At 34.4% G+C, this 23366-nt stretch overlaps 1 protein-coding gene across 5 annotated transcripts in view; it reads right to left on the bottom strand.

The window, feature by feature from the left end:
• The window catches only part of TMEM232 (transmembrane protein 232), a 200454-nt gene that overhangs the window by 68097 nt on the left and 108991 nt on the right, over positions 1 to 23366 (bottom strand). For 3 of the 5 annotated variants that reach the window (XM_078004470.1, XM_078004471.1, XM_078004472.1), the window contains 3 exons: positions 19589 to 19722; positions 7165 to 7288; positions 6114 to 6363 (listed from right to left, as the gene is read on the bottom strand). In XM_078004470.1, coding sequence (XP_077860596.1) covers positions 6114 to 6363; positions 7165 to 7288; positions 19589 to 19722 — 508 coding nt within the window. Of the gene's footprint in view, positions 1 to 4644; positions 5935 to 6113; positions 6364 to 7164; positions 7289 to 19588; positions 19723 to 23366 lie in introns of those variants that run through there. The other 2 variants (XM_078004473.1, XM_078004474.1) reach the window with 1 other exon arrangement.

A 23366-nucleotide genomic window follows, 5' to 3' on the forward strand; every position in this document is an offset into this window, starting at 1 on the left:
AGTAGGTCTGCTTTGATGCCATTATAAGTAAAAAGAACAATATTTGAGCTAGGAAGATTTTGGATGTGTTTTCCAGAAAACCGGGAATTATTAAGCTCTGGATGATTAGCAGAAAGACAAAATGTCTTCCAAGAATTCACCCAAATTCTAGGCCATCAAAATAAAGTCTTCAGGAAAAGATTAAAAAATTCAAATTAAAAGATTAACAACGAGTAAATGAATTCAATAAAATTATGAACTTCCTGGGGGAAAATATCAGATTTTCTTTATCCATTCATCTGTTGACAGACACTTGTAAAAATTTATGAGATTCTGTCTTCTGCAATCACATGTATGGAACTAGAGGTCATTATGTTAAATGAAATAAGCCAGGCACAGCAAGACAACCTGCATATTCTTGCTTATTTGTGGGAGCTAAAAATTAAAACAATTGAACTCTTGGAGATAGAGAGTAGAATGATGGTTACTAGAGGCTGGAAAGGGCAATAGGGTGATGAGGGGGAAATAGGGATGGTCAACGGGTACAAAAAATAGAAAGAATGAATAAGCTCTAGTATTTGATGGCACAACAGAGTGCCTAGAGTCAATAATAATTTATTTTGCTTTTACAAATAACTAAAGAGTATAATTGGATTGTTTGTAACACAAAAGTTAAATGCTTGAGGTATTCAATACCTCATTTACCCTGATGTAATTATTACATATTGAATTCCTGTATCAAAATATCCCATATGCCTGATAAATATATATACCTACTATGTACACTCGAAAGTTGACATTTTAAAATTTTTTAAAAATCAGACCGTTGGGGGAGTCTGGCAAGATGGCTGAATAGGAACACTCCAGTCTGCAGCTCCCAGTGAAACCAACGCAGAAGGTGGGTGATTTCTGCATTTCTAACTGAAGTACCTAGTTCATCTCATTAGGACTGGTTAGACAGTGGGTACAGCCCATGGAGGGTAAGCAGAAGCAGGGTGGGGCATTGCCTCACCTGGGAAGAGCAATGGGCTGGGGAACTACCTTCCCTAGCCAGAAGAAGCCCTGAGGGACTATACCATGAGAAACTGTGCTATTGAGCCAGACACTACACTTTTCCCATGGTTTTTGCAGCCCTGTGCCTATACCACCAGGGTCCTGGGTTTCAGGCACTAAACTAGGTGGCTGTTCTGGCAGACACTGAGCTAGCTGCAGGAGGTTTTTTTTTTTGTACCCCAGTGGTGCCTGGAACCCCAGCAAGACAGAACTGTTCACTAACCTGTAAAGGGGGCTGAAACCAGGGAGCCAAGTAGTCTTGTTCAGCAGGTCCCACCTTTATGGAGCCCAGCAAGCCAAGAACTACTGTCTTGAAATTCTTGCTGAAGATAGCCTGGCAGGATCAAGCTTGGTGCAAGGAGGGGCTTCCACCCTTACTGAGGCTCCAGTAGGCAGTTTTCCCTTTACAGTCTTAAGGAAGCCAAATTCAAAGCAAAGCAGCTGTGGCCAGCCTGCCTCTCTAGATTCCTCCTCACTGGGCAGGGAATCTCTGAAAGAAAGGCAGCAGCCCTAGTCAGGGACTTATAGATAAAACTCCCATCTCCTTGGGACAGAGCACCTGGGGGAAAGGTAGCTGTTGATGCAGCTTCAGCAGACTTAAACTTTCCTGCCTGCCAGTTCTGAAGAGAGCAGCGGATCTCTCAGCACAGTGCTCAAGCTCTGCTAAGTGGAAGACTGCCTCCTCAAGTGGGTCACTGACCCCCATGCCTCCTGACTGGGAGACGCCTCCCAGCAGGGGTCAACAGACACCTCACACAGGAAAGTTCTGGCTGGCATCAGACAGGTACCCCTCTGGGATGAAGCTACCAGAGGAAGGAACAGGCAGCAATCTTTGCCATACTGGAGCTTTCACTGGTTGTACCCAGGCTGCAGGGTCTGGTTATAACCCCTGTAGGGTCTGGAGTGGACCTCCAGCAAACTCCAGCAGACCTGCAGAAGAGGGGCCTGACTGTTAGAAGGAAAACTAACAAACAAAAAGCAATAACATCAATATCAACTAAAAGGACACCCACTGAAAAACACCATCCAAAAGCCATCAGCATCAAAGATCAAAGGTAGATAAATCCACAAAGATGAGGGAAAACCAGAGCAAAAATGCTGAAAATTCCAAAAACCAGAATGTCTCTTCTCCTCCAAATGATCGCAACTCCTTTCCAATAAGGGCACAAAACTGTATGAAGAATGAGTTTGATGAGTTGACAGAAGTAGGCTTCAAAAGATGGGTAATAACAAACCCCTCTGAGCTAAAGGAGCATGTTCTAACCCAATACAAGGAATCTAAGAACTTTGAAAAAAGGTTACAGGAACTGCTAACTAGAATATCCAGTTTAGAAAAGAACATAAATGACCTGATGGAGCTGAAAAACACAGCATGAGAACTTCGTGAAGCATACACCAAGTATCAATAGCTGAATTGATCGAGTGGAAGAAAAGATATCAGAGATTGAAGATCAACTGAATGAACAAAGCATAAAGACAAAATTAGAGAAAAAAGAATGAAAAGGAATGAATAAAACCTCCAAGAAATATGAGACCATGTGGAAAGACCAAACCTATGATTGATTGGTGTACCTCAAAGTGACGGAGAGAATGGAACCAAATTGGAAAAACACTTCAGGATACTATCCAGAAGAACTTCCCCAACCTAGTAAGACAGGCCAACATGCAAATTCAGGAAATACAGAGAACACCACAAAGATACTCCATGAGAAGAGCAAGACCAAGACACACAGTTGTCTGATTCTCCAAGGTTGAAATGAAGGAAAAATTGTTAAGGGCAGCCAGAGAGAAAGGTCAGGTTACCTACAAAGGGAAGTCCATCAGACTAACAGCGGATCTCTTGGCAGAAACCCGACAAGGGTTCTGTTCATTGGTTCTGTTTATGTGATGGATTATGTTTATTGATTTGCATATGTTGAACCAGCCTTGCATCTCAGGGATGAAGCTGACTTGATCGTGGTGGATAAGCTTTTTATGTGCTGCCTGCTTTTGTTTGCTAGTATTTTACTGAGGATTTTCACATCGATGTTCATCAGGGATATTGGCCTGAAATCTTTTTTTGTTGTGTCTCTGCCGAGTTTTGGTATCAGGACGATGCTGGCCTCATAAAATGTGTTAGGGAGGAGTCCCCATGTTTCTATTGTTTAGAATAGTTTCAGAAGGAATGTTACCAGCTCCTCTTGGGTACCTCTGGTAGAATTTGGTTGTGAATCCGTCTGGTTCTGGGCTTTTTTTGTTTGTTTGTTTGGTTGGTAGGCTATTAATTACTGCCTAAATTTCAGAAGTTGTTATTTGTCTCTTCAGAGATTCGACTTCTTCGTGATTTAGTCTTGGGATGGTGTATGTGTCCACGAATTTATCCATTTCTTCTAGGTTTTCTAGTTTATTTGCATAGAGGTGTTTATAGTATTCTCTGATGGTAGTTTGTATTTCTGTGGGATCAGTGGTGATATCCCCTTTATCATTTTTTATTGCATCTATTTGATTCTTCTCTCTTTTCTTCTTTAATAGTCTGGCTAGTGTTCTATCTATTTTCTTATTCTTTTCAAAAAACTGGCTCTTGAATTCATTGATTTTTTTTGAAGGGTTTTTCATGTCTCTATCTCCTTCAGTTCTGCTCTGATCTTAGTTATTTCTTGTCTTCTGCTCACTTTTGAATTTGTTTGTTCTTACTTCTCTTGTTCTTTTAACTGTGATGTTAGGGTATTGATTTTAGATCTTCCCTGATTTCTGATGTGGGCATTTAGTGCTATAAATTTCCCTTTTAAAACTGCTTTAGCTGTGTCCCAGAGATTCTGGTATGTTGTTCCTTTGTTGTCACTGGTTTCAAAGAACTTATTTGTTTCTGCCTTAATTTCATTATTTACACAGTAGTCATCCAGGAGCAGGTGTTCAGTTTTCATGTAGTTTTGTGGTTTTGAGTGAGTTTCTTAATCCTGAGTTCTAATTTGATTGCACTGTGATCTGAGAAACTATTATGATTTCTGTTCTTTTCATTTGCTGAAGAGCATTTTACTTCCAATTATGTGGTTGATTTTAGAATAGGTGTGATGTGGTGCTGAGAAGGGTGTACCCTTCCCAAATCTTGCAATTATATCTGAAATTTAATGATGTATTTAATTACATTATAAATCCACTATCATAATAACGTCTTGCTTAAAACCAAGAAGATGGGTTTTAAAACCACCATGGCACATATATACCTATATAACAAGCCTGCAAGTTCTACATATGTATCCCGGAACTTAAAGTATAATAATACATTTTAAAAATCAGACTATTGAGGAGGAAAAAAATGTGAGTTTTGTGAGTGTCCACAGAAATGTGCAATCCCATCATCATAAGATTATGCCAGAGTGCAGGGGGTCATGAGCAAAGAGAGGCCAAGAGGTTTCTGGGAGTAAAGATCCTTCCCATGGAGGGTCTTTTCTGGACCTACCACTAGAGGTCAGGAAAAACTAACCTACATAGGCAGACAAGCCTTGAAGGCCAACATTGTAGATGAGTCTGTTTAGTAGTGGTTTAAAAATCATGTATTGAGGTGCTATGTAGGAAAATTTCTGACATTCTGAATAATTAAAATTGTGAACAGCAAAAGAAATGAATACCTTCATTTATCTTCACTTTATTAATAATATAAACATGGAAGAAATACAATTTATGTACTTAAGAATAAAGATCTGTTTAAAATTGGCACCAATAAAAAAATAAAAGCTTGAAAAGTGGGAAAAGGTCACACTAATTACACTCAGAAGCTGGGTTTCAATATATTGATTAAGCCAAAAATATATTGAAGGCAATTTAAAAATAGTGAGCAAGTTTTTGAGAATGAAATTTCTATCTACTTCTAAAGTCTTACTATTTAAAAATATATTCAATCATAATTTCTCCAAAAATCAGTGAATTATGGTTTTGGCTAAAGACAATATCTTACTTCTTTAAATCCTTCCCAAATCTTGCAATTATATCTGAAATTTAATGATGTATTTAATTACATTATAAATCCACTATCATAATTGCTTACCTATTATGTGTTATTATGCTAGATGCTGGGTTAATAGAAATAGAATTCAGACATGATTCTTCAGTATCAATTATCTCAGCATTTAATGGAAGTGAGAGTCATATACACAATAGACTATAGTAATATATAAATTGCAATTATTTTTCACAATAAATCTATAAAGTTTTATTCAACCAAAAAAGGCTACTTTGAGTTAATATTGTCCCCATACTACTCTTTGAAAAATCAAAATATTTTATTCTCTTATCTCCCATAAATACAGTAGCAAAATGACCTTTAGTCCTGAGACATAAGACAGCTACTATTTGATGGACTATAAGATGTCAGGTGTGAATATTGTACTAGAATATTTGAGTGAAGTAATTGTAGAAAAATCCTCTGGGCAGGAAAAGAACAAGAGGGAAACAGTAAATGCCTAGAGAAAATGGAAGAAAGAAGATAAATCCTATGGGGAACATAATAAAAATAAAGAGGAAATAAACTTCATATACACTACCGAGGTTTGCCTAAATCCATTTTTTGTTTTCAAGGAATATAATTTGAATCATCAGTCAACTGAAACTAATTTTTATTTCAGATGTTTTAAAATTATTGGTAAAAATTTTCTGGCTGGGCACAGTGGTTCATGAATGTAATCCCAGCACTTTGGGAGGCAGACGTGGTGGATCACTTGAGGTCAGGAGGTTGAGACCAGCCTGGCCAACATGGCGAAACCCCAGCACTACTAAAAATACAAAATTTAGCCAGGCATGGTGGCAAGTGCCTGTAGTCCCAGCTACTTGGGGAGCTGAGGCAGGAGAAAGGCTTGAAGCAGAGGAGGAGGTTACAGTGAGCAGAGATCACGCCACTGCACTGCAGCCCTGGTGACAGAATGACACCTGGTTTCAAAAAAAAAGAAAAAAAGAAAAAGAAATCATGTTATATTCTTCCAAAATTTGTAGAAATTTAAAATTATTTGTTATTTCTAAATATCAACTTTTTGTAAAATGCTTATTACTATATGTAGACAGTGACACTTAAAAATATTACTCATCCAAGTTAAAAACAATCTACTTACAATTCTCTGACATTTTTGAAGAGAAATATTCCAAAAGACTTAAAATACTTGCTTCCTTTAATTCTGGAGGGACTGATTTGTCCAAGCGTAAAATATTTTTTCGTGAACTTTTACATTGACAGAAACCAATTAGAGCAGTTTTTCGCAAATCAGAAGTGGCTGCATACAAGCAGATTTCTGCAAGAATTACTGTATATATGTAGACTACATTCCAGGCCCAGGAAAAATCATCTACCTTGTAACTTTCTCCCTGAAATAAAATAGATATCCGATCATCAAAGTATGTCTTTGCATATCAATAACTATATAGTGTACTTATAATAATTGTTAAAAGACCGTAATAAACTAATATTTCTAAATGTGTTCATTAAAAAATGGGTTTACCATGAGTAGATTGCATAAAATATGGTTCAAAGAATAAAAAATATAGACAGCTAATAATTATATAAAGAACAACTTCACAATTTAATTAGCAATCAATGGAATGTAAATTAATTCAATGAGATACTATTTTCCATATCATATTCAAAAGGAACCTTTTGATGTACAGCTCAATTCTAATGTGTGACACTTTCATTTATTGTTCATAGGAATGCAAGAAAGTTATTAATATATCTTATGGAGAAAAGTTTGGACATCTTGCCCAAAAACTTTGAAAGAAACTTCACAGTCTTTCACTTGGTAATTTAATTTTATTAGCCTACTGTAAAGACATAGAAGTGTTGATAGAGATTTTATGTATGAGAATAACAATTCAACATTACTTATAATTATCTGTGAACAAGTAGAAACAAATTTAATAACCAACATACAGAAATGTTTCAATAAGTGATCTTACCCCAACCAAATTATAAATTTTAATATTAGGTAATGAAAATGAAAAATGTTTATGATAAATGGTAACTGTGAATTTGCTTTTATATTTAATTAAATTTATTATTATAAAGTTATGCATATTATATGCCCTAATACAATACACAATTTAAATAGTGGCAAAAATAAAATCTGTTTCTCTTCGGTTCTCTTTTCACATATAAATTAGCAATGTTACCTGATTTTGAACAGACAAAATGCTTGAAACAAAATCTCTCACTATGTCCATTAAAGCTTTCAAGCAGGCCATGTTTAATTTGGCAGCCTCCCCAAGGACCAGTAAAGCCAGTACTGAATCCAACCTGAAAATTTTATGGACGAAAGGATAAAGATTGTAATGGAAAATAATAATAATCAACTTTTTAATGTAAAAAAAGGTAATAGGTCAGAGGAAATGCATGTCTGGATTACAAGATATATTTATTTTCAGTAAAGATTAGTATTGGTTCTCACTTATTATGGTAAAAATCTTCAAAGAAGAGACACATTTTGGTAATATGTTTGAGTTCAGAGTAGTGGTCTGACAAATCTGAGTAATAAGTACTACATATAATCACATTTCTTCATAGATCCTGAACAACAGGCAATCAGGGGCTCTGGTTGTAGAGTACCCCCAAAAACTCACAATAGGTTTTAATGTTTAACCTCTTGCAACTGATTCCACAAGGTGAATTTCAAGAGCGTGTTTTCTTCTCAAAACAGAGCAATTTTTTAAAAACCGCCTTCTTCTAAGATACTCCAAAGATTCAACACTCTTTGATTTTGGAAAAAGTACAATTTCTCAAAATAAAATTTATATTTCACATGAATAGAAGACTATTATTTTTTAAATATTAAAAAACTGGGAAATCACACAAGAATTTATTAGTTATAAATGTACATATATTTTGAATGTTTTGAAAATTATATATTTGTGATATTTTTACTTAAACAAAAAATAGTTTGAAAAAGAACTGATAAGAGCTCAAATTAAAAATTACTTTGGTCTCTAGCTGTTTACTGTCTTGATTTGTAGGCCATTAATAAATTTAAAAGTTAGTATATTTTACAAGATTATTTGAATTTCACAACTGTGATATTTCAGGCCCATAAGTTCAAGGTCATCATCATTTTCTAAATCAAACCATTCTTATTATGAAAATCAAAGACAATTCTTTATATTAATTAGGGCTTTACAGATATCAATGTGCTTTCACATAAATTATTTCATTTGATTCGAAAAACAATTTTTGACACATTTAAGATTTCTCTAGACCTTTTTTCATACTAGACAACTGAGACATAAATAGGTCCGAAGGACTTGTCCAAGTTCCCTTTTTAAACTAGATTAGTTGTAACTCAAGTTTTCTCCCACCAAGAAGTATTTTCTGTCTTGCAATTCTGCTTTTCTAAACCATTACATAAACGTCAATATTTAATCTTAGTGTGGCAGGTGCTGCCTATTGCCCTCCCTAATACTAGTTGTCTCCTTTTCTAATGGAACATGCATTTTGTTCAAAATGGCAATATGCTCAATTAAGTTGGCCCCCTCAAGATGGAATTCTCTGTATCTTGATTGGAGTAGTGATTACATGAGTGTATACATTTCCCCAGGGTCATAGACCTATGTACATAAATGTATGACGTTCATGGTATCTAATTTATATTTCAGTAAGTTTGATTTAAAATTGACTGCCTAGACTCCCTTGAAGCTTGGAATAGCCATACAGTGTAGATTTGGTTAATCAGCTAGAAAACGAAGCATATTATGAAGACTTCCAGGCAAGCTATTATTTTTCTGGTTAAGAAAAAAAAATTTTAATTAAATAACAGGTGTTATTTTTCTCCTTTGCTCATCCTCTTCTTCCTGCTTGTAGTGCATATATTCCATGATACCATAAGGCACAGCAGCCTTCTTTCAACAAGGAGGATAAAAATCACCTGCTATAAAGACAGAAAAGGAAGCTAGAAGAAGCTTGGGTCTTGAAGATTTCCTTAAGTACTCACATCAGCACTGCACTACTTGTCATGTGCAATAAAGAAAGCTCTGTTTGGTTATACAATTGTAGTCAGGTTTCTGCCAAATAAAGAAGACAAAATCCTAATTGATGCACTTAACATGATGCTTATGAACATGAACTTTAGAGTCAGAAACATCAAGATGAAATCTTAGCTCTGCCACTAATTAGGCATATGTTATAGGGCAACTTATGTATCCTACCTCATCTTAATTTACTTGTCTATAAAGAAAATACAGTAAAACTCACTTTTTAGAGATTATTGTGAGATTTGAATGAAATACTCCATGTAAAACGTCAAGATTCAGAATGCTAAATTGAATTCAATTACAAACATACTATTTCTTTGACATAAAAAAGATATGAGTTTGATAACTTTCTCATTAAAGTCATAGAGTGACTGGAAGGAGAAGTCCATCCAGATGACCACCAAGAGGGAAACTAAGTCATTCCCCAGACTACTTATCATTTATACTTCATATTATGGTCAATTAAAAGAGAGGATACTCATAGAGTTCATAAAACTTCTTTTCCCTTGAATATACTTCATAATCAGAAGGTTTTGATTCTTCTTTTCTCTTTTAAGTCTGGAAAATTGTAGCTAACCTAGGATTGAACTATGGATTGAAAAAGATCCATCAGTGTTAGCCACCTATGGTAGAGAAATGCTTCACCAGAAACACACTATTTTCAATTAATGCTGCTGATCACAAAATTGTCTGTGAATGAAAATGCTTTCATCAAAAACAAACATCAATACTTATAAAGTACAGTTTGTCAAAAACAAAAGTAAAATTGAAAATCAATGTACATAGAATGGAATTCAAATTGGATTAGGCTAGAAATTTCCATACAGCACTAGCTTCTTTGTGAATTCATTATAATACAGAAAGTCTCAAGTATCAGCATATTGACCTGGTTTTACATTGCCGTGAAATTAAAGTTGTACAAAATAATATGCAACTATTATAGATTTGCTCTAATTTTGTAAATAAAGAAACTGAGCCAGAGTTTTACTGGCTTGTCTAAAATAATGATATATACATACACACATGCACACATTTATAGAAGTTAGAAACATCAGCATTTAAAAGTTTTCCTAGATTCTTCTTACTCCTCTATATCCATTTCCTCAATTAGAAGATTTTAACGTTTAAATGGAATTAAAATATCTAAGTAGCAACCCTTGCCAACTTATTTCAACATTGCAACAGATATTCCAGAAAGCACTGACAATGTCAAAAATCCACATGATCCCGAAAACAGAATGAGACATCACTAATAATAGCAACTTACAAGGAATTTCCATAAACCATAAAGCTGATGAAGCCAAAGCAATAAGGAGCAACCACATGCCACTTCTTGAAACACAGCAACCTTGTTTTCCCAAAAAAAGTAAGAGAAAAAAACATTTTTAAAAAATAATAATCTCTACTGTTTACCCTGTTTTGCATAGAATCAGAGAAAGTGCAGCCAATCCTTTATCTTGAGATACTGATTTTTTTTTAAGTAGTGAGAGTATTATTCCTGGGTTCATTCTCATCTCTCCATATTTATTCAGAGATGATAACATCCTGGTAATGAAAAGGGTAGTATACAGTGCCTATACACATGTAGGATGGGAGAAGGCAGGAGGGAGGACGATAAAATTGGAATACAGAAGTGCATTTTTTCCTCACAGGTAAACTATCAAAGAGTAAGGAGAACACAGGAAGCTCCCTGATCATTTTACACATTGAGTGTTGTAATTTTTACCAACTTTGTTATGAATGCTGTGAATACAGACCTCTTATTTAAAAATATTGTTTTTATATATTTCTCCTGGTTCTAGAATAAGTAACTGGAAAGTGAAGAAGAGGGACCTATACAAGACCGAGGAAAATAGATTACAGCAAAGGCTAAAGAGAATATTAGTCTCAGTACTCAGAGAGGGTCATAATTCTGAAAATGATTTCTTACAGGAACTAGAAGTTATTTTTACAAGACATGTAGGCATCTTTAATACAGCCCAGGAATAATAAACCACAATAAAAAGCCTTGATGCTTAGATGAAAGGTAGTAGAGTAAGATAAGAGATTGCAAAGAATTTAAAATGTAAAAATATAATTAAAATCTATAGTTGAGGAAGTTAACTACAGAAATAACAGAGAAAAGTATTTCATAATTTAGAGGAAAATGTGGAAAGCATACCTATTACTATCTAAGTACAGAAGGAAGGAAGGAAGGAAAGAAGGAAGGAAGGAAGGAAGGAAGGAAGGAAGGAAGGAAGGAAGGGAGGGAGGGAGGGAGGGAGGGAGGGAGGGAGGGAGGGAGGAAGGGAGGAAAGAAGGGGAGGGAGGGAGGGAGGGAGGTAGGAAGGTGAGTGAGTGAAGGGAGGGAGAAAAATTTTAAGTTATGAAGTAAATGGGGCCCAACTACAGAAAAATATTTCTAATAACAAAAAGTCCAAAATTTAATGCAGTTATCCATGAGAAATATATGGGTTTTCCCACCATAATGTAAAAAATAAAATAAAAATAAATAAATAAATAAACCCTAAGCATCAGATAGGCAGAAGTTGGGAACACATATGAACTATAAGTAGTCAATACAACACCTTGAAAAAATGTAGACCAGCAGCCATAGTATTTGTGCACAGCTTCTCAAAGTGACGTTTCTCTCTAGGTAAAGCACAGGATTTGCCTCAATAGGCTCCTAACTTGGACAAGAAAGGGTGCCAGTTAACTCCTGCTTACTAAATCACAAAAAGGTTCCTAAAAAATTCTGGACTGAAAATTAAACAGATTAAAAAAAAGAGGACTGATGACTTTGAATATCTCATCATAACTGTGTTAGGAAACAGAATAGCAACATTTAGAGATTTGAAGGAGGAATCAAACAAAAAATAAACACTGTAATCATAGAAGTCTATTACCAGACAAAATGTACATCATACTTTTTAGGGAAAAAATAAATGGTGATAAATGTTATAGCTAGTCAAGGTTTGTATATAATCATGGCCTTACCTAATATAATAAGCAATCAAAAAACATATTTAGAAATTTATTCAAGCTAAGAAAGAAATGAACAGTATTGAACAGTTTAAGAAAGGAAAATCCTAGTGTTAAATGGCTGCAGGTGAGTAGAAGAAAAATAGGTAAGTTTTAATAAAGAAAAATAATTTTATAAATATGACCAAATAATTAAATGCAGATATATAAATCATTCTTTAAGGAGCAGACAGAACATTAAAAATAATTAGTTAACTATAATGTTATCAGAACTCAAGATTATATTAACAGACTAGGAAGGGGAGAATTCGTGTAAATAAATTTGTCTTGGTCTTTACTGCACATGGAGAAGAGGGCAGTCAGCACTTCATTCTTGATTTTTACTACTTAGGGAAACTAGTTTACGAATAAATTTACTTTGCCATTGCCTGATTTTTTTACTCAGAAAAGATGGATGACAAAAATGTAGGCTTTAGCCTGTCTGTTAAAAGGATTTTTCTCCTGCTTACAGGACTTCATTCTTTGAGTTCCAGGGAAGCTGGTGTGGGAGTGAAGGGATGGAGCCTCAGACAAGTAATGACTGCCCTCTCATCAGAGAAGGCAGAGGTGGAGCGCTAATTGTTTCCCTCCACCCAGACCCATCAGGCTTTTCTGGCTATTGATTGGTTGGTGGTAATTAATCTACTAGCAGAATCTTTCAGTCATCATTTTTGTTTTAATTTTTTTCAACATAATGGCAATTTATGAGACACTGATTGGGGTTGCAGCCTCTGTTATCACGTAAAATAGTTCTTATTAAATAATTTTAAGCTGGAGAGTGTTGTAGTCACAGTTATGCTATAGCCCTGGCAGCATAGTATATGACAGATTGTTGAGGGGAAGAACGTAAGGCAAGGAGACAAGTTAAAAAGCTACAATAGTCAAGAGACAGTAAGAGCCCAAACCAAGGTCATGACAGTGGGAACAGAGAGCAGAGGAACAGTTTTGAAGTGTAGTTAATGTACGTACAACACTGTCAGATCCTGAACTGGATGGAGAAAGTGAGATGGAGAAGATAAGATGTCTGATTTGGTTAGCTGAAGGAAATGGCATGACGATGTGTACTGAGGTAGAAATTCAGGAGGTAGGAGCCTGACTGGGGGAAAAATTAGTTCAAATATGAACTGGCAGGACATGGAAGGGAAGAACTACAGTCTAATAGGTGTTTTTCATATTACTTATCTCATTTAAATCTTTCAAAAGCTCTTTGAGGTGGCTGTTATCTCGATACAACTGCTAAACAGACCCTGGGGTTCACAGGGGTGAAGCGACATTCAAAGTTACACAGGAAGCAAAAGACAAGACTAAAATTCATGTCTTCTGGTTTCAGGTTGCATTGCTTTTTTGCTGTACAATAATGTAGCAGCATATATAGTGGGTATAGTGGGTATTTACCTGATACAGACTAAGTTATAATTGGCTCCAGGGATCAAAGGATCAATAAGAAATCCAAGAAATGAATCAAGAAGCATCAAGGAAATAAATGAACAACGAGAATCTACATTGACATTTCAGTTCACAAGAAATGAAGGAGTATTGATGCAAACTTTTGTTTGAATGGTCTAGGTTAGACCATCACATGGACATTATAATTAGTAGGATCAAGGATATAAATAATGTGGATATCAGTGATCTAACTGAAAAGGAAGTGCCTTGCCACCCATACAAAGCAGTGAATTCCTTGTTTCATTCATTTCAATGCAAACATAAACACTGTATGTCTGGAAAACGCTTGCCATGTTCAAGACAGTTTTAAATTGTCAAGCTTTTTTTGGAATACACTTATGGAGCACATTAAATCAGTTATTTTGTGTTGGAAGATACAGTTTTATGTCATACTGCTTGAATGAAATACCATACTGCCTTTCTCAGCAGTCTTCATTGGCTAATAATTCAATTATAAACACAATTCATTATTTTCATGTTAGATTAGAAAGCCTTTTGCGTTGACTTGAGCTATCTCCCCAGAGCAAATGGTGCCGTTTATAAAAGGCCAAACCACAGGGTGGAGCATTGAGAGTATGAAGCATCATATAAAATTTAACTGCATTAAATGGAAATCTGCCTTCCAGCAAGCTGCTTATCTCCAGCTATGGGCAGATAAAGGCCAATGCATGGCAGCTGGGAGGGGGTTCCTGCAGTGTCTTTTTCTTTACTTCATCGGGTTTATAATTTATTGTCTTCAGTGTCTTCTTTCCCCAGATTTTCCCTGTCCCCCAGCGAGGCTGCTCGAATTCTGTGATTGCCTTCCTTGAGTCCTTTTGTGGATCCTGAACCTGTTCTTTTCCAGGCTCAGCTGAAACCATGTGCTTCTATTTGTTTCTTTTTGTATTGTAGGATCTTTATAAAAGGGGTTATAAGAAGTCACGCAGGTAGATACATGATGAATTATCTACTGACCAATAGCATCAGAAATGGGCAGATGAGTATATTTCACTTTCATGGGCACAAGCACAAGTAATTTTTGCCACTATAAATAAAATTTCTTCAGATACTTCAGTTGAATGGTCTCTTTGCTTTCTAAATCTCAGAACATTTGTTCAACATTATGTTACTTTCCTGAGATGTACAGCAAATGAAATTGCTCAGGTTACTGCTGCTAATGGTCACTGGCATTGAATTTTAGGTGTTAAACCAGAGGTGTCTTCCACCAAGTGTCACAATTTTAAGACTATTTGGTCCAGCAAATCCTGATGAAGTCTTAATGTATCATCAGGGCCTGGTGCCTCGATATTTCTTTTTCATTCTAAATGCATGCAGTTCATTTTCTTAATTTTTTGCATGTACCCAGTGGTATCTTAGGAGTATATGAGACCAATATTAAAGATTCTCTAGAAATATAAAATCATTTCTGGTTTTATTTTGGTAATTATATTACAGTGTGTATTGTTTATGTGGAGTAATGGCCTCTTCACACCTATATAGGCCTTTATATAAATAAATATTGTGTAAGGAGAAAAGTTGATTTTAAAATATTTGTTATAATGTTACAATTAACAGAATAGTTAGTCAAATTGCTAACCTAAAAACACAAATTATTCTTTTAATGTCAATAGTTTTTGTTTGCTAGAGCCAACTAATTTTTTTTAAAAAGTTTAAATCTTTTCCTTAAAATAAAAAAATATATATATATAAAAAATAGAATCAAAATCATTTGGTAGTACTGTTTTAAGCAATTATTGTTTTCCTTTCTGTTATGAGCAGTCATTGTGTTTTTCACTTTATTCCTCTGTTAACTGAGCATTGTCTAAACACTGCTATCCCCTTCTTCACTTGATAATTTCCAAAATATTCTCTCAGAAAAAGAAAAGTCAGGATTCAGTAACAGGCTGTCTCAAAGCAGTTATCTGCTCAACAATGCAACTAGCATGACAGTTGAATGATACACTGGAGAGAGTGCTATATCAAAACTTAAAATCTGGTTCCACTCATCAATAAGCCTAATAAATTTGGCCTCAGTTTCTTTATTTTTAAAATAAAAAGTTTTGTATTGTCTCGAATGCCCTACATTTATAAAATACTAAATATTTTTTTAAAAACTGGTTCATCAGTGTTTGCAACCTTAAACACAAATCATTAGCAAGTTAAATTAAATAGATGTGGATGCAATATAGCAAAATCTAAAAATCGGTTAAAGAAAGAATTGAATTCCACCATTCAATATTCGTAATCAGCTACATTTACTGTTTTGGCAATCATTTAAACTTGTTTATCTGGTAATTATTAGAGTACTTTTTAAATAAATTTGACAAAGTCACATAACATTTATTTTTAGATGTTAAAATGCAATTTTAGTTGTGTTGTAAATACAGTTAGAGTTTTCCAAGAGCTTAATTAGTTCTAGTCGTTTGTCATTTTGAAAACCAAATTAAATATTTGAATCTCCTACAACTTACTTTCTATCATTAAAAAGGGTCTGAAAGAATCACCAAAACTTCCAGAATAACCTAACTGGCACCAATGAGAACCTCTAAATTTTGTTGTTTTTAGGAATTCTGTATTAAAATATATTAAGTAAAATTATATTAAGTGCTATTTGTAGTAAATATAATCTGTTTGCATTTTAGTTTCATATTTATAAATACTATTCTTTATTTTTAAAATGTAAAAAATATTGCAATCTTTGTCAAACTGCAATACTCATTAGGTGTCTCCCATCACACTATGAGACAGAACAAATTATTGATGAACTCTAATCTAACGTATTTTTAAGGAAATTAGGTAAACTTTAAGCCATTCTCCAAAAATCTTTACTTAATCTGGAATCCCACAAACTTCCAAATACAAGTGGGAAAATAACTTTTGTTCATAAAGAATGTTCCAGACTTTTAGAAGGGTCTGCAGTTGATTCTGAGGGACTTAGAATTTACATATACAAAGGCCTTTGGTGTAGAATGGGCTGCCAGAGGCTGAAAACCAGGAACTAATTAATAAATATATATGGCAATTGCATTTTCAACTTGGTATGGTATTACAAGTTATTACTATTTATATATTCATTAAAAAATAATTCAAAACTGTGATCCTCTTTAAATATTGGAAAGGAGTGCCCTCTGATCAATTTCCCCAGAAATACTCCTCAACACAATAAAGGTCATATATTGCAAGCCTGCAACTAACATCCTCAATGGTGAAAAGTTGAGAGCGTCTCTCTAAAATCAGGAACAAGACAAGAATGCTCACTCTCACCACTTCTATGTAACATAATACTAAAAGTCCTGGCCAGAGCAATTAGGCAAGAAAAAGAAAAAAAAGTCATCTAAACAGGAAAGGAAAAAGTAAAACTGTCTTTGTTTGCTGACCAAATGATCTTATACATAGAAAACCCTAAAATGTCTACAAAAGCAACCTAAAAGACTGTTAGAACATTAAATGAATTCAGTAAAATTGAAATTTGCAGGTGATAAAATCAACATATTAAAATCAATAGCACTGCTATATACTAATGACAGAATATCTGAAGAAGATATTATGAAAACAGTCTCATTTACAATAGCAAAAAATAACATACTTAGGAATAAATTGAGCCAAGGAAGTAAAAAATCTGTACACCGAAAAATCTAAAATATTGATGAAAAAATTAAAGCCTAAGCAATTAAATGGGAAGATATTTCATGTTCATGGATTGGAAAAATTAATGTTGATAAAATGTCCATACTACCCAAAGTGATTTACAGATTCAATGCAGTTCATATCAAAATTTTAATGTTATTATTCACAGAAACAGAAAAAAAAATTAAATTTGTATGAAACCACAAAATTCTCTGAATATCCAAAGCAATCCTGAGCAAAAAGAAAAAAAGCTGGAAACATCACACTACCAGATTTTAAAGTGTATTACAAAGCTATAGTAATCAAAACAGCATGGCAATAGCATACAGACACATTTGTCAAAGTGACAGAATAGAAAGACCAGAAGTAAATTCATGCATTTATGGTCAATTGATTTTTGATAGTTACCAAGAATACACAATAGGGAAAAAATAATCTCTTCAATACATGGTTTTGGGAGAACTGAACATCCACAAGCAGAATTAAATTAGCCCCTTCTCTCACACAATATAGTAAAGATAACTCAAAATGGATTAAAGTCTACTTTAATTACAAAATGAAATATTAACAAAATAAAGAGACAACCCACATATTTAAAGAAAATATGTACAAACCATACATTTTTAATCCACATATTTAAAGAAAATATGTGCAAACCATACATTTGGTAAAGGGTTAATATATAAAATATAGAAGAAACTGAAACAACTTAATAACAAGAAAACAAACAGCCCAATGAAAAAAATGGGTAAAGGACCTGAACAGACATTTCTCAAAAGAAGGCATACTAATGGCCAAACAGATATATGAAAATGTGCTCAACATCACTAATCATAAGGGAAATGCAAAGTAAAACCACAACGACATATCACCTCGCACCCGTTAGAATGGCTATTATCAAAAAGATGAAAGATAACAGATGTTGATGAGGATGTTCAGTAAAGGGAATCCTTTTACATTATTGATGTAATAACAGTATGGAGATTCCTCAAAAATTGAAAATAGAACTACCATATGATCTAACAATCTCACTTCTACATATATATCCCAAAAAAGTGAACTCAGTATGTTGAAGAGATAACTGAACTATGTTCATTGCAGCATTATTCACAATAGCCAAGATATGTAATCAACCTACGTGTCCGCTGACTGATGAATAAATAAAGTATGGTATATATACACAATGGAATACTATCCAGTCTTTAAAAAGAAGAAAGTTCTGTCATTTATAAAAACATGAATGGACATTGAGGCATTATGCTAAATGAAATAAGCATTGTACAGAAAGATAAATACTGCATAATCTCACTTGCATGTGGAATCTATAAAAGCTGAACTTGTAGAACTAGATAGTAGAATGGTGTAAGGCTTGGGATGGAGTGTAAGGAAGATGGAGAAAAGAGGAGATGTCAGTCAAAGAGTGCAAAGTTTCAGTTAGACAGGAGGAATGAGTTCAAGTGATCTATTGCGCAGCATTGTGACTATGATAAAAAAAAGCATAATTCAAAAATGCTAATAGAGTAAATTTTAATTGTTCTTACAACCAAAAATTGATAAGGATGTGAGGTGATGGATATGTTAATAAGCTTGACTTACTCATTCCACAAGATACACATATATCCTAACATATCATTGTACCTCATAAATATATAAAATTATTGTCAATTTAAAAAATCTTTCCTACACTGAACTCATGCCAAAACTATGACTCTTCTTTTTCTCATCTTAAATTAACATATGTATAGGAGAAAACTAATATTTGTCAGTCAAGATTTATTTTTGGATGGGTGCAGTGGCTCACACCTGTAATCCCAGAACTTTGGGAGGCTGAGGTAGGCAGGTCATTTGAAGTCAGAAGTTGGAGACCAGAGACCAGGCTAGGCAACATGGCAAGACCCTGTCTCTACTAAAAAATAAAAAGAAAGAAAGAAAAAAAAAACCCTACAAAAATAGCCAGCATGGTGGTGTATGCCTGTGGTCCCACCTACTTGGGAGGCTGAGCTGGGAGGATCACTTGAGCCCCAGGGATGGAGGCTGCAGTAAGCCGAGATCGCGGCACTGCCGCACTGCATTCCAGCCTGGGTGATAGAGTGAGACCAAAAAAAATTTTTTTTAAGATTCATTTTTGTTATACATTATAAGTAAGGCATAAAGAAATACAGTATCAGTATATTTTCTCCAACAGTATATTGTACTTCGCTGCTTCTGTTTAACAACTTGGAATATAAAGGCTGTTTGCAAAGCAGGAATAAATTTCTTGTCAATAAAAACTGCATTTAATAAAAAAAAAAAAACCATGCAGTGCATGCATGCATATCTAGCAAAACAGAAAAAGAGAGAAACAATGTATTGATGAAATGAATTAATACTAAACATGTAAATTGCCCTTGCCTTTGGAACTGAGATTATAAATTTGTTTCATAGTCAACTGAGGTGTGATTAACATTTAGGTACAAGGGTTATTTAACATTTAAGCACAAAGATTTCTCCATGAGTTACTTTGGATTTATAGGATCACTCTTACCAGCATTTCTTTTGAAGCTGTGTCTTATGGAAGATGAGATGTTCAAGCACATTATTCAACTGAGGACTGTTATTCTGAACACAAGACCAAGCAGCAACACAGTGCCAGAGCAGGTGGTTAATTTCATATCCTCCCTGATTAAATTGCAAATGTTTCAGGAATTAAAATATAAAAATATATCTGAGAAAGAATACTCTGACTTGAACAAACATGAAAATAAATTTTAAATATACAAATGAAAATTCATATTCTCTTACACTTTATATTTCACCAAGTGGAGCAATTTACATAAGCATATTTTTGAAGTACATATAGTTAACCTGAACCTAACGTATGTATTTTTCACATGGGTCCCTTGTGTTCAATGATGTCAGCTCTACAATATGGCAAAAATTCTGGATCCCATAAGAGATGGCTATTAGACACAATTGTGGTTCGTAGATTCTATGTGACTTAGTTCTCCCTGACACTTGAGAAAGAAGGAATGGGGAAAGTTTGAACAAAACACTAACAGTAAATCATGTTTTAAAATGTGGATTTCTACTTTAAGGACCAAAATATATGCCTAGCAAGACATCGTCAATGTCTGTTAAGTAGCTATTCTTAAAGTCTAAAAATTCAGATAACAAATAAGCTGTTTAGTTTTTTTCTTAGAGTGCTTCCCAACAGTTTTATACATTTAATTGGTCTACTAAAGTAATTGGTAGAAAATGATGACATAGCATTCTCTAAATTTTTGCCAACAGTGAAGATTCAAACACACATCCTGTGATAGGTACTCCAATTGTTAACTTAGTTGATACTTTGTGATTTTTATGTTAAAATGAAACAGAATCTAAAGGGCTTCATAATTCTTATATATTATATAAAACAACATCAGGACTACAATTTAATTTTATGTTGAGTACTTTTCAGATAGAAGGCAAGAAGTTCATACATAAATTTTAAGCTATTTTAAGTTTCTAATAAAGAATTTAGTTAAGTCCCATAGTTGTGTATTTATCTACTTTATGTCAGGAATTCTGTTAGATTCTGGAGATAAAGGCATAAGGAAGACAACATCTGTACAAAGCTACTGACTCTGGGGAACAATAATTCAGAAAAGCAAATGAAAACAATTCAGTGTTTAGAGTATTAGAATACACCACACAAAAGCACTATTCTAAAATAATGTAAAGCATTAGTCTGAGACATACTGACTTCAGCAAATCCACATATAACTCAATTTCTGCTTTATGGGTAGGGTCTACCCCAAAACTGGAACCCATATAAATGAAATTCTTTTCTCAAATTGCTCTAGTTGTCTCAGCCTGGATGCCTGACAATCCTCAGATTGCAAACTTATTTTGAATAAATAAGTAAATAAATATGTTTTAAAACTTTGGAATGACTTGAATGATTAATTTATAATAAATATTATTTTAATCATAGATATTATAGGACTACATAAACTATTCAATTAGGTCAACCATTCTTGCATTAATGTATTTATGTACCATCATCAGAGAAAATTCAGAAAGCATTTGGTAAAGAAAAAAATCAGGATTTAGACAATGAACAAGATTTGAGTTTTATCTTCAATTTTATATTATGCCAATTTTACACATCGCGGAGAAATAAAAAGCATCCTCTCATGTCTGGGATTGATTTGACATACTATTACAAGCCAGTCTGATACAGCCAGGTGATTTTGATCTCCTATTGGACATAAACTCAAAAAATAGCAATTTCAGACAATATTACTCTGAGACCATAAGAAATAAACAAAGCCACTGGACAATTTTTTTTCTAAGCACAGATATAAACAAAGTCACTGTGCCACCCAAAAAATACCTACTCATAGAATTGCCCCCACTTTTTGACAGCATCAGACCTCTAGAGAGAACCCTTGCTTCCTTAGAGTCTTCCCAAGATCATCCAAATAAAGTCCAAGTCCTCTAGTAGATTCCTTCTAACACTCTCTTATTAAGACATCCCATAGTTCCTTGTAGTATGTATTTCTCTCTCTCTCTCTCTCTCTCTCTCTCTCTCTCTCTCTCTCTCTCTCTGCAACAAGTAATAAACCCAATATGCCTAATTGCAGATGTGTTCCCGGTGGTCTTTGGCAGTAGAACATTGGGATCATCAAGAGGAAAGGAACCTGCCACACCTGTGAATTTTCCAGATAAGTAGGACTTATTATTTAGTCTCAGGGATTTTATGTATTTCAAGCATTCTTTTTTTTTTTTTTTTTCTTTTTCTTTTGAGACACAGTCTTGCTCTGTCACCCAGGCTGGAGTGCGATGGTGTGATCTCGGCTCACTGCAACCTCCGCCTCCCCAGTTCAAGCAATTCTCCTGTCTCAGCCTGCCAAGTAGCTGGGATTACAGGCACCTGCCACCACACCCAGGTAATTTTTATATTTTTAGTACAGACAGGGTTTCACCATTTTGGTCAGTCTGGTCTTGAACTCCTGACCTCAGGTGATGCACCCTCCTCAGCCTCCCAAAGTGCTGGGATTACAGTCGTGAGCCACCACGCCTGGCCCATCGAGCATTCTTCAGCAAGAAACATTTTTCCAAATAAAAAATAAATTTATCAAACTTAAATGAATTAATGTAATGATGATGACTATGTGATTTAATACAATCATCATGTATATCATCAGTGCAGAAGACCAAGAGTGAGCAATGTTGCTTACTCTTGGAGTTCTGTGCCTTTACCCTAAGTCAGTCCTGCTCAAGGTGTGGTTGGCAGATAACTGCCATTTGCGAACTGTTAATGAGAGCACAAAAAATGAAAAATATGTATTTAGAAACTTTCATAACAATTTGAAAAATAATTATATATATATTCAGTCTATTAAAAATTAAAGCTTGTGTTTTTTCGTCTTTTCTATTCTAGTTTTCAGTAATTTGTTATTATTATTATTATTATATTTTACAAAATTATCCATCTGTGATGGCTTGGAAATTTAAAAATAAATTAGGAGAGATCTTTTACCACAGATAGTTTGAAAAGCACCGCCCTAAATGACTCCCAGAGAACTTTTTTCCCCTCCCTTTCTTCCTTCTTTCTCTCCTTCCCTCCCTCTCTTTGTTCTCTCCCTTCTTACTTCCCTTTCTTCCTTTCTTTTTTGGCTTTTATAACCACTTTCCACAGTTCTTTCATCTCCCTCCCTTGCTGTCCAGCTTTGGGCTGTCATTTGTAGCTGGAACAATGCCTACTTTGAGAAGCCCACCTACAAAAGTGTTGTTAATCTACTGTTGGCTGAAAATTCAGTTAACAACACCAGCCTAGATTTTATGCAAATTTAAGTACATAAATTCTGAGTGTCTGACTAGGCTTTCTTTTATCACAGAAATGAGCTTTGAAGCATGGGCTCTATTTTGGCTGTTCAGGGACAGCTTTCTGGGTTTCATGTAGTTTTCAGTCATTTGGGGGATCGTTGACATTGCCATGAAAGGATCTCCCAATACGAAGTGTTACCTGGGTAATTTGACATGAATCATAGGATAATGCTCCTAATTTTAAGGAATTTATGTCTCAGTCTAATAATTCCTAGTAACCATTTACAATTACAGGACAACACAAAATGTCCCAAAATTAGGTAATGACTTTGGCTTACCAAAAAGTGTTAGAGAATGAGATTGCTAATCATACTAGAATGTAAACTCTGTGTTTGCTAGTTTTCAGAGAACTATTTGTTCTTCAGAACAGATGAAACTATTTAATAAAAGGTCTACTTCATTGTAGCAGGGTTTAAATCTACATTCTCCAAATAACTATTATTACTACC

This window comes from Macaca mulatta, chromosome 6, assembly GCF_049350105.2.
Source record: "Macaca mulatta isolate MMU2019108-1 chromosome 6, T2T-MMU8v2.0, whole genome shotgun sequence".
NCBI lineage: Eukaryota > Metazoa > Chordata > Mammalia > Primates > Cercopithecidae > Macaca > Macaca mulatta.